This window comes from Macadamia integrifolia, chromosome 3 (assembly GCF_013358625.1).
Source record: "Macadamia integrifolia cultivar HAES 741 chromosome 3, SCU_Mint_v3, whole genome shotgun sequence".
Classification (NCBI taxonomy): domain Eukaryota; kingdom Viridiplantae; phylum Streptophyta; class Magnoliopsida; order Proteales; family Proteaceae; genus Macadamia; species Macadamia integrifolia.
The window spans coordinates 14935386-14948055 of NC_056559.1; the positions used below are offsets into that span (position 1 = coordinate 14935386).

General features: G+C 39.3%; 1 protein-coding gene across 1 annotated transcript in view; it reads left to right on the forward strand.

The window, feature by feature from the left end:
* Nucleotides 1-6: 6 nt before the first annotated feature.
* LOC122072926 (putative lipase ROG1) overlaps nucleotides 7-12670 on the forward strand; it is a 29507-nt gene continuing 16843 nt past the window's right edge. Inside the window, exons 1-2 of the mRNA XM_042637365.1 lie at nucleotides 7-828; nucleotides 3392-3459. Coding sequence (XP_042493299.1) covers nucleotides 548-828; nucleotides 3392-3459 — 349 coding nt within the window. The 5' untranslated portion in view covers nucleotides 7-547. The remainder of the gene's footprint in view (nucleotides 829-3391; nucleotides 3460-12670) is intronic.

The following is a 12670-nucleotide window of genomic DNA, read 5'->3' on the forward strand; positions in this document are numbered from 1 at the left end:
GGGGGGGAGTTGCTAGAAGGAAGAAAATCAAACACGAGGCGGCCTGGAATAAAAATATGCAGGCAAGAGTTCTCCGTCCGCAAGATGAAGATAGAACTTTTGCAAAGACTAGGCGAGCATAAAGATCTTAAAGTTGAATCTGGAAAGTTGGAATAGAAACAAATCAAGTGGGTATACGTTCACAAAGCCTTAAACTTCATCGTATGATTACTACCCAGTGATTCAGGTTCGATTCGTTGGTCAAACAGTGCTCGTAAATGGATGCAAATCCAGGGGCATATGTTGAAGATTGGTCAACAGGGTTATGGGAACAAGGATGTTGGAGCCGCCATCTTCTTGTACAGTAAAACGTCGGTGAATCAACCGATGTTAGTGCGGGAATAAGACCCCACCTATCCTTAACTGCAAGAATCTTCGCCTGCCATTGCCACAGACCAGAGCCAGATCCTTCCATTCGAAAACTCCCCACTGATCGTTGTCGCCTCCTCAACGGAAAACCCACAAACCAGATCGTCTCGTCTGGTCAGATATATCTCTTGTATTATAAATGGAGTCTCTGGAGGTGCAGAGCAGTTCCGAAACAGTCCATAGAGAAGAAGTATTGCATGTCGATTCAAGTGAGACGAACAATAATAATAAATATACGAAGAAGAACAAGAATAAGAGCAAGTTGTACGTGTGGAGAGGCGGTTGCTTCACATCAGAGCGTGACTACCCTACTGCCCATAAACCGTATGAAGATCGGACTCCGGAGACCGAGCCTGGCATTGCCGGAGAGCAGAGCAGGCGGACTCACCTTGTCGTCATGGTCCATGGCATAATAGGGAGGTCGGTACATCTTACTCTTGGCTTCTTAGCAACTCTATCCTTCTTCGTATTCTATTTATAACACAATTTTTTTTTTCCTCTCTTTCCCCCCCTCCTACTGAAATGCTGGTCCTTGTTGTAAACATTGGGTTCGTAGATCACCAATTCTATCCTGTTTCATGTTTTTCATCTATATTTTAGAGAATTGGACTTTTGTAGAGCTAATATTTTAGAGAATTAAACTTTTGTAGAGCTAAAAGGAACGTGTGCTTGAACTAATATGTGGCTATGTGAGTCATAATCCTTGAGAAGTACCCATTCATCTTTTCAAGTTGATGTAGGCTGCAGTTTCATGAGGCTAGAAAGTAGAAAGAGGATAGAAGAAATTTGTAAGGAGACCCTTTTTATCATTTTCACTATTTGCACTCGGTTCAGATTGATATCTTAATGTGGAGTCAAGTCCCAACGGATTGAATGGTCGAATTGTCATTGGGTTTATATTTGAGCTGCTTTCCCTTTAAACATGTGGAAACATTATTTGGATCAATATTATAATTATGGTCTTCTTTTATGGTTGCTTGGGGTTTTATATTGTTTTTATACTTTTGGTAAATGTTTCTGATTATTACATATTTTACTCTTTATTGGAATTTGCCATTTTCCATTCTTAGCAAAATAATGGTTTTTTCTATTTATATGGTTCAAAAGTCATTGGGATAAGGTTATTATTGTTGATCTTGTTGATCTTGTTGTTGTATAGTTCAAAAGTCACTTCTATAGTAAATTCTATTTTTCCTTTTTTATTAAATTTCTAGTTGTGAGGCACCGTAGGAGTTTTAGTTTGATGGGAAATAAAGTCCTTTTGTCTTGGTTTAAGTTGAGTCAGAGTTTGTCATGGAGTATGGTCTTTTTGAGAATTTACAAATAGGGGGTTTAAGCCACAAATCTGGAAATGATTGGCATTAATAAAATCTGTTTGGAGCAAGGCTCATGTGTGAAACCATAGGATAACCTAGGTTATCTTCTTCCGCTATTCTATTAACTTTTAATATTTATTTATTATTATTTTTTTATCTTATGCTTCTTCTCTTTCTCCATCATTACTTGTTCTATTTTCTTTTATGGTTATTAATTATGTCTTTAATCTCCATGTCCTCTATAATTTTTTTGCTCCAAGATTGCAAGTGATCTCACTTTGCATGATTCATCTATTCTTTGTTCTCCATTTCCCTAATTCTTCCCTTATAATAAACCCTAACTTAAGGTCCAACAATTATTGCAGTTGTTTTTTTGAAAGAAAACAAAAAGGTTAATGATTGGGTAAACCTCAAAAAAGTGCTTACATCTCTAAAGACAACCTTACAGCAGAAGCATGGAATTGCTTGAACTCTCTTCATGAGTTCATCCAATGCAAATAATAAAATGAACCAGGGACTTTGGTGAGAGTGACCGCCAAAAAATTACAAAATTTGCAAAGCGTTCTCCACTGCTGCCTCTATATTGGAAACATTATCTCCCACCTCCTCTTCCTAGTGGTACAGCCTTAGATATTGAATACCTTAGGCTGCTGTCAGGTCCTGCATCTTCTTTGTCGTTGGGAGGTGTCATGATGTCATCTCGTTCTGCTTTTTTCATGAACTGCTTCTCCATTGGAATTATAGGATCTGGTGCACACTCTTACGTGGCCAAATTTCTTTGGAGTCTTTGCATCTCCTTAATGTGATTCTTCTACTTGTGTTTGGTCTACTTGCATAAGATTCTGTCTGTATTTTGTAGACCCTCACATGTTCAGGAAGTGGCTCGTTAGGAACATGTGCTTCCTATGCAAATCGAGCTATCACTGGTTAGTCTACTACTGCATTCCAACTTAATGCACTTACTTGAGATCTGTTGGGCCACTCCTGGTAACCTCTGGCATCTTTTTTGTCTCATGAAATCACTAACGCATTTGCTGCTTGTGGTTGTCTTAATACTCTTATTTTGTATACTTGGGAAACTTTCATGATATGTTGGAGCTTGTAGTAAGGAAGAATCCCAATTTTTAAGGATATATTGCTGGATATATCATAAATATCTTGTTCTTTAGCCTAGAAGGAATTAGAGAGAACAGCTGCACTACTCCAGAATTGGTTGGCGCAGTGTGATACATTAGTCTCATCGTTGTTTGTTCAGTTATGTGATTATTTTTCAAAGCTCTGCTTGCTGATTCCATTCTGAAAGCTTGGAATTTTAAGCACTTCCTTTTGCAATTCATTTATCCAATGTATTGGTTTGTTTGTTAGACTGGGGTGGAGGGGAGAGGTTTGGTTAGGCAGCTGTTCAGTTGATGTTATTTAGAAAATTTCTACCCCTTGTTAGGAGCCTATGGTTCTATTCTTGTTGATTAATCATTCACTCAGTGTCAAGGAAGCATTTTTGGGAAGTCAAAGTCAATATGGCAAAGGATTATAGTATTTTCATATTTTCTTGCACACAGACTGTCTGTTTTTCTTGCCCAATCATTTTTAATTAGCTTTCTCTATCCCTATGTTCTCTATTCCCTTTTAATCTCTGTTTTTGTTCTTTCTTGTTCTTAAATCCATAGTGCTGGAAATTGGAAATTTGCAGCAAAGAAGTTTTTGGAGAGATACCCCCATGATCTTATTGTGCACTGTGAGTTTTCTTGAACCTTTCATTTTCTCCATTACTGCATTCATTCTATTGAGTATTGAAATATCTTATTGACAGTAACTGTGGTTAATTCATTGAGCATATTTGAATTCCTGTTCTGTATAATCTTGTGTTATTGTCCTTAAATATCTATTTCTGGTATAAGGTTTTTTTAAGTTCTTGAGATTTACAGCTTATGGCAAGGAGTTGTGTGTGTGTAGGTGTTGAGTGTTTGAGGGGAAAATTCCATGCAGCGTCTGCAATCAGAATCACAAACATAGAGTTATTGTATCTGATATATATATATATATATATGGATCTTGCAAGTTTAGGGATGGACATATTAGAAAACAATGCAATTTGTGGGAACCTAAGGGTTAATAAGTGACATGATTATGGAAATGTGAGGAATGTACTAGGTAAGTTTGAGGTTCTAAAAGAAACAAGGGGGAGTGAGACAAAACATGAGTGTCATAGCTGGAGGAGTTGACAGTAGATAGAGTGAGATAGACCATAGTTGTCATAGCGTCAAATCGATCCAAGGCGGTGGAGGGGTGGCTAATTGATTTGGTGATGAATCGCCCGTTATGGCATTGCCATGGCGGTCAAATCGCTCATGTGTCATTTTTTATTTTTCCTATTTTCTAAAGTTATTTAGTATGCTACTTTTTTATTTCCCCTATCTTCTAAAGTTATTTAGCATGCTACAAGCCTACAATATATACCCTATAACATATAAAACCAACATTAAGCAACATCAAATCATCAAAAATCAACATAGTCCTATCAAAATCACCCTGCATTTTACAAAAAATCGACCGCCTAGTGAATCAGGCGTGACCTGGCGTCCATGGCGGTGCCATGGCAATGCATATCAGCCAATGGTGACCGTTATTTGTGTCACGTAAATCGTAGCACTGCCATGAACTTCTTTTTCCGCCAGGACGCCAAATCGCCGCCTTGGCTACGCCTAAGTGACGCTATGACAACTATGAGATAGATTGGAAGAGTTGTAGTGATGGAACATGAGTATCTAAATAGATTTGAATGATAGGGTCTGTATTTGCTATAGTGGTTTGCATTCTTGTTTAAAAGTTCTTCAAATTTTTTAAAGCTGGTGTGCTGCGGGGTACAATAGCAGCTCAGCCTTAATGGGGTTGGCTACCTATATCCTAGACCGCCAATCAGCTCTATTTGAGGTCATACCTGAGACATGTCCTAAACTGTGCATGTCTTTCCCCACCACTTCTCCAATAGTCATTTTGGGTTTGTCCCTAGCTCTTTTAGCTCCTTCAATCTGAATCCAGTTACTCCTCCTTATCGGTGCATCCAAAGGTCTTCGTTGAACATGGTTGTGCCACCTCAAACGACTTTCTCGGAGCTTATCATGAACCAAACAACTCCCAAATCAGCTCTAATATGGTTATTTATTACTTTATCTTTCCTATTATTGCCGCACATCCATCTCAGCGTCCTCATCTTTGCTACTTATAGCGTATTTATATGACACTTCTTAATTGCCCAACATTTCGCCCTATATATCATAGCCTGGTGTGCGACGGTCCTATAAAATTTTCCTTCTAGCTATAAAGGATTATGTCAGTCACACAACACTTCGGACGCACCTCTCCACTTCATCCATCCCACTTTAATTCTCTATGAAACACCATCCTCTATGTCACCTTCTTTATTCATGGTTGACCCTAGATGTTGAAAATCACATTGTGGTACCTGTCTCTTGACTCTCTCCCCAGTTTTCACCATTTCATTATCCATAGGCTGTGCTGCAGGGTACTATTGCAATTATGAATTTCTAGTTCAACTATTGGCATTACAAGATCTGGTATCTGGATTTTCGCGCATTTTTAGAAGTCCCGGTAATTTTGGAAGTCCCATTTTGAAGCATTTGGCAGAGTTCTATATCTGGGGACTATCTTGTACCTGTGCTTTGATGCATTATCAGATTCATTGATTGATTTGAAGCACAAACAGCTGTCCATGATTTGTTCATGTTTAAAAGCAAATTCATCAAGCTCCATGGGGAATTACTCTCTCCTCTATTTTCTCTACTTCTCTTTCACTTTGTTAGGAATTATTGATTAAACAGTTCTATGATTCACATGAACAGTGTTCACCTGTACTGTTGACGTGAACAATAACTCATGAATAGTAACTTTATGTTATTTATTTCCTTTATGTCCTTGTCAGGGTTTTGTAAGGATTATATATGGACTGAATTGGGCAGTCTCAACAATAAGGTTGTGACTTCCAAGGTTACAGCCATCTCTGTGTCTCTTGTTCTCTTTCTCTTTCTCATCCTCTTTCTTATTATTTACATGGAATCAAATCAGGTTGTCAGTGACTGATTCTCTTTGTGATTGCCGTTTTGAGAGTTGTTTCAAGGTTCTATGGTTTATGGTGAAGAACTAGGGTTTCTTTGAAGATTTGATGAAAATCATACTTGAATTTGTCATTACTACTACATGCAACCATGCACTTTTTCCTTTGGTTTGATTGTTATTGGTGGTTGATTCAAAAAATTTAGAGGTGATCAATCGGTTCTTGGAATCGATTTTCTTGGGATCCATTATTTTTTGGGGATCGATTTTTGTTGGAAGAGTTGTTGTTTGGATTGATCAGTATGTTGGATGAATCATTCGATTCTTCTTATCAGGGTTTTGGATCGTTTTCCTCTAATGATTGAAGGAAGATCAAGCTAGTGAAGGAATTAGTTTTTGTCAGGGTTTTGGATAAAAATCGATTTGTTAGGGTTTTTTTGGATCGATTTTTGGGAGAATGTTTATTTTTTTTGCGATCGATTTTTTGGGAGAAGGTTTGTGGGTCGACTCTTTTTCTATTGGTCGTGGTTGTATCTGATTTCTTTTCATCCATGGCTGAAGCAAAGAGTGTTGTTAGTGAGGTTGTATCCTCATCCTATCAGAGACAGGTCCTTTTGTTCTTCTTCTCTCTCTTGTTCTCTTTCTCTTTCTCATCCTCTTTCTTATTATTTACATGGTATCAAAGCAGGTTGTCAGGGACTGATTCTCTTTGTGATTGCTGTTTTGAGAGTTGTTTCAAGGTTCTATAGTTTATGGTGAAACCCTAGTTCATAGAAAGAGAAGAACTAGGGTTTCTTTGAAGATTTGATGAAAATCATACTTGACTGTTTCATTACTACTACATGCAACCGAGCACTTTTTCCTTTGGTTTGATTGTTATTGGTGGTTGATTCAAAAAATTTGGAGGTGATCAATCGGTTCTTGGAATCGATTTTCTTGGGATCCATTATTTTTTTGGGGATTGATTTTTGTTGGAAGAGTTGTTGTTTGGATTGATCAGTATGTTGGATGAATCATTCGATTCTTCTTATTAGGGTTTTGGATCGTTTTCCTCTAAAGATTGAAGGAAGATTAAGCTAGTGAAGGAATTAGTTTTTGTCAGGGTTTTGGATAAAAATCGATTTGTTAGGGTTTTTTTGGATCGATTTTTGGGAGAATGTTTATTTTTTTTGCGATTGATTTTTTGGGAGAAGGTTTGTGGGTCGACTCTTTTTCTATTGGTCGTGGTTGTATCTGATTTCTTTGCATCCATGTTTGAAGCAAAGAGTGTTGTTAGTGAGGTTATATTCTCATCCTATCAGAGACAGGTCCTTTGGTGCTGAAACAATATTTCCCATTCCAATCATCACAAGTTCTGGTTTAAGGTTTTTCTAGGGTTTTTGTTTTTTTGTTTTGTTTTGTTTTTGAAAGGGCACAACACCCTATGCTGCTATTTGGTTGCTTTTAAAGACTAGTTCATGACCAGCCTTGGGAACTAGGTATCCTCTATGGTGATTGCTGATTTATGGAGTGAGGATTGAAGGAAGCTCAGGGTTAGTGGAGAAATCGGTTCTTTGTTAGGGTTTTGACAAAATCAATTTTGTAGGGTTTTGAAAAGTTGGGTGATCTTTGTTGAAGGGTTCCTTTTGGGATGCTGATTATTTGTCCACGTGTACTGCTACACGTGAGGGGGAGATTGGAGATTATTATCAGTTTTATTTGCTCAACTCAAGTCATCAGTGGTTGGAGTTATTGTCTGCTCCAGAAAATTTTCATTGAAGATTTTATTGTTGTTAGAGTATGTGAGAGCATGTGTCGGTTGGAGGGCTATGGGTGACCATAGACCTACATACCATGGGATCATATTTGATTCAAGCATATCTTTGTTAGTGTCCTATTGGGTTTAGGAGAGTTGTTAACTAAGTTAGTTTATATATTGAATGAAAGGGGTAGTCCCAACCATACGGTTGTGACTCCCAAGTTACACCAGTCTTTTTGTCTCTCGCTTCTTTCTTCTTCTTTGATTCTGGAAGAAAAAAAAGAAATTTCTTACTTTTTATCGTTTGTTGGCCTGGATGTAGGTTCTCTCAGTTGAGAATCTACTGCAGATCTGTAACAGATTTGGGTTTCTGGTTCGAAGTGTTTATTTTCTGTTGAAGGGCTTGCCTTGCTGCTCGGTTTCGAATCTGGCGTATCTGATTGAAGCCGAAGGGTTTTGTTAGGTTCAAGAAAAGGTTGCTTTGCTGCTAGCGTCCTTCGGTTACTAAAAAACTGTTGCTGAAATCCCAATTGCGTGAAGGTCTCTCTTTCCTTCTCCTTTCTTCTAGTTCTCTTTTTTTGTTGCTGAAACTCCTTTTTGGCTTGGATGATTGCTGCCGCGCACCTTGGAATATAATTTTGGAAAATGCATTATGTTGTTCCCGATTGCAAGGACTGGGGTTGCCTAGGTTTATCACAATCAATGTTGAAGCTGTTCAATCTTCCATGCACTGCTGAATCAATTTTCTGTTTGATAACTTTGCTGCTCAAATTCCTCCTGAAATTTCTGGGTTTCAAAGATGCTATTTGCTTTTTGCTTTAATTTGCTATTCGTAATGCTTGTTCAGGAGATGGGGAAGCATATACTTCTGCTCCAATCTAGAAAGAGCAAGCTAATGAGCTTGCTGTTTCCACTGCGAAATTCGTCAATTCTTGCTTGGAAGAATAGTTACGGTTGGCACCTTATAAATTTACTTCTGTGTGCAAGAGGTTCAAGGACCAAGTTTTGCTGCTCTTTTTACTGCCAAGTACAGGTTCAGGTCCTTTGTTCTTTCTTGTAGAGGGTTCTTTTGATGAGATCCTTGGTGCTTCTGGAAGGTTTGAAGGTAGTGACTCTATGCCTGGAATTTCAGACTCAGCCGACAGAAATTGAAGGAGTTCTCTCTTTCTTCATGTTCTGCCTCTTCCGCCTCCTGGTTATGATTGGAGGTTGAAGACAACCTCAGGCCTCAATTGTGGGTTCAATCCTTTTTCTTTGTTTGGGAAGGGCTTTTGGTGTTGCTGTTGCCCGTTGCTATTGGAATGCCTTCTTTGGGAAGGGCTTTTGGTGTTGTTATTCATTGCCGATGGTTTTGCTTGCTAGTTTCGACACCACGTTTCTTTATTTATTGATGTTTGATGTGTTTGCGCTGATATGGCTAATGGCTCTATGATGGTTGATTGGAGTTCTCTCTATGCTTGTTGGAGTTCTTGTTGGTCCAAGCTGGAGCTTTCTTTTGCTATATGTATGCTTCAACTTGAGGGGGAGTGTTAGGAATTATTGATCAAAGGGTTCACAGTGGTTCACATGAGCTGTGTCGTGAACAATGTTCACAGGTACTGTTCATGTGAACAATGTTCACAGGTACTGTTCATGTGAACAATGTTCACAGGTACTGTTCATGTGAACAGTAATTCGTGAATAGTAAACTTTATGCTTTTCCCATTTTATGTTATTTATGTACTTTATGCTCTTGTCAGTGTTTTGTCATGATTATTTATTGAATGAAATAGGCAGTCTCAACAATAAGGTTGTGTGACTCCCAAGGTTACAGCCTTCTCTGTCTTTCTTGTTTTCTTTCTTTCTGTTCCTCTTTCGTATTATTTACACATTCATTTGCATCTCATTGTGGCTTTGGACTCAAATCCAGTCCCAATCCCAATGATTAGCACAGTTCTAGCTCACGAACTTCTTGATTCCAAAATTAGTTCTTTCACTAGAGCACCATATGCCAGCCTTGGAGCTACACTATTCAGCATTTCAGCTAGCTTGTCAAAATAAATAAATAAATAAATAAAACTATGATACTGGAGAATTCCCTCTTTGTTCAGCTGCTTATCTACAAATCCATGAACAAAACCTTAATTTATTATCCCATAGATAGATCCAACTTCCCCGCAAGTTTTTTGACTCTTTGCCCTTCAATTTCTTTCTGGTCCCAAATCTAGCCAGCAGTTCCTATTGATTGATGAATGGCATCTGCCAACGCCAATCCTGAAACCCGATTAATGGTCTTGCCCCCGACGCCATTTGATGGAGTAGCCTTAGGGAAGGAGGGAAAACACACAAAGAGGGGGAAGGGAATCACACAACGCACGAATTCACTAATTCTAAAATAAAATTCACTCTAATTTCAAACATTGAGTTTATGCAAGTATTTAAAGGGAAATAAGACTACTCCAACTTAGACTCTAGCATTGAAATAAACTCCTACTTATCCTATCCAAAGACAAACATGAGAAAATCCTACGTATCTTACCCAAAGACAAACATGAGAAATAAAAGACATAATATAAAACTAACTACTACCAGCCCTTGTTGGACCAAAAAGCTGGGCTGGACCGGTTCTTCTTGGCCCTTGACTTCCATAGCCGGTCATGCTGGTCCAACCAGGTAAGTGCAGCTGTATCTGCATTAACTTGCCTCTTCTGAAAAGAACTTGACTCCGTTGAGTTTGGGTGACGTCCAAGAATGCCGTCAGAGTCGATGCGCTTGATGAGAAAAGTACCAACTGTCCTCTTGAGTTTGAGAGGGGGAAGATCCTTTGCTGGAAGGAACTTCATCTCAAGGCCACCATGCTAAAAAGAGTATGTATTCTTATATCCACAGTTCTTGGCTTTCTTGTCGAACAACTATGGGCGCCCCAGAAGAATGTGACAGACTTTCAGAGGGAGAACATCACACTGAACCTGATCAATCAGTCCACTAATGGAATACGTGAGCACACACCTTTTATGAATTTTCAGATTATTGTTGTTCACCCACCCAACCTCGTAGGGGTTCGGGTGAGGCTCAGTTTTCAAACCCAACCTGCGAACAACATCTTCAGCAACAACATTGGTACAACTGTCGGGGTCAATCACCATATTACACAAACTATCATTGCATCGCACCTTGGTCTGAAAGATATTGTTACGACGACAATCGTCCTCCTCGGGAATCTTTTGTGTAGTCAAAAGAGGACGAATCACATAGAACGGTTGAGGCTCACCATCGCTGTCACCATCATTAATCTTCTTAGAATCATGATCGCATACAGCCTCTAGATTTACTGTTCTTGTTTTTTGTTGCTCTTCTGGTGCATAGGGTATAAAGTTGTCCTTGTCGATGTAGGCTAACAATCGTTTAGGACATTGATTAGCTCTATGCTCGTACCCCTTGCATGAGAAACATTGAATAGCCTCCTTTGGAACTACTGAGTTTCTGTCATAACCACACTCAGGTGAGGAATATGGATGATTAGGTCGTGAAGATGACATGTTTGAATCACGGCGAGATGGAGAATATGGTCGGCTGGGTCGTGAAGATGCCATAGATGAAGCACTAGCCTGTGGTCTGCTGATTGATTTTTCCTGTGGAGATGATTGTGGTTAAATGGAACTAGGAACTCTAGGAAAGCATCTATAAATGGCCTCTGATTGTATAGGCTTTTCAGAATTTCCTTTTATTGTAGGCAATCGGCTAGATGCATGGACAACACTAAGTTTAGGGTGCAAACCATTGCGGAATTGTGCTACCAATGCTTCTTCATCCCACTCAAAATCAGAACGAGTGGTCAAATAATAAAATCTAGCAACATACTCTTCAACGGTCAAATTCTCCTGTTTCAACTGTGCAAACCTGAGATGCATGTGTTGTTTGTAATCAGAAGGCAAGAATCTTCGCTTCATGACTTCATGCATTTCAGCCCAAGTAGTGACTAAACCAATGCCTCGGTTCGATTCTGTTGCTGTTGCTTGATCCACCGGACTCTGGCCGTGCCTTTCAGTTTGGCCTTTGCAAATAGGATCATTCGGGCCTCAGTCAACCCATACCATCTGAAGAATGTCTCTAAGCTATGAATCCAGTCAAGGTACAGTTCTAGATTGTTGTCTCCATAAAAATCAAGGGCATCCAATCTTGCTGTTCTTTCTGCTCCATCATCATATCTACCAGTTCCATATGGTGGTAGAGGTGGTGGTGGCAGTGGTGGCGGTGGCAGTGTATGATGTGGTGGTGATGGTGGTAGTGGTGGTGACGGATCCTGTGAAGCGGTGTTGGAAGAATCCCCAGATTGAATGGGACTCTTTCCTCTATCTGCTACCGCCAAAGGATCAGTAGAAACTTGTATAGATCTCATAGAAGCTTGCATGGATTCCATTATTGTCTTAAGGGAAGTGACATCGGTAGTGAGTGTTTCAAATTTTGCATCAGTTTCTCCCTTATAGAAGTTCAACTGTTGAACAACTTCACTATTGGCTACCATGGCAGAGACATACAACATTACACTTGAATATGATAGTAAAGTAGTAAATAAAGGAGGTTTAAAGAGCAACGGAAAAATGGGTAAATAACTTTTTCCTGTTGCAGGGATGGCAGAATTGTAATTTTTAGGAGTTCAAACTAAACCACAAGGGAGATCACGTGTGGGCAGGGGTGTAACTGGGAATAAAGAAAGAATTAAAAGATAAAGTGAGGGGTAAAGTGTAATTATCATAAGTTTAAAAGTAAAAAAGAAAATAAGGCTCAGGGGGAGTGTTTGGGTTACCGACAGACGCAAGACAGTAGGTCTCCCACTTGGAGAGGGATCCTAGCAATGTTCTCTCTTGATCGAACCAAGGGAGTTGGTGACGCTTGCACTGCAAACAAGGGAGATCAACGGGATTTCAGGGAGAGGAGTCCCAGGGACTTGCTGCAGCGATTGGAGCCATCATTGGGAGTCTGCTTCGACCAAGGAATGTGACTAGCGATGGGACTTGTAGGTATGTTCTTTGTCTGTTCTCTCTCTTCTCGTCTTCTCTTCTTCTTCGTCTTCTGATTTCTTTTCCTTCTTTTTTTTTTTTCTTTTCTTCTAGTGCTATTGCCTCTCTCTCTGCTTTGTTCCCTTATCTTTTTTTTC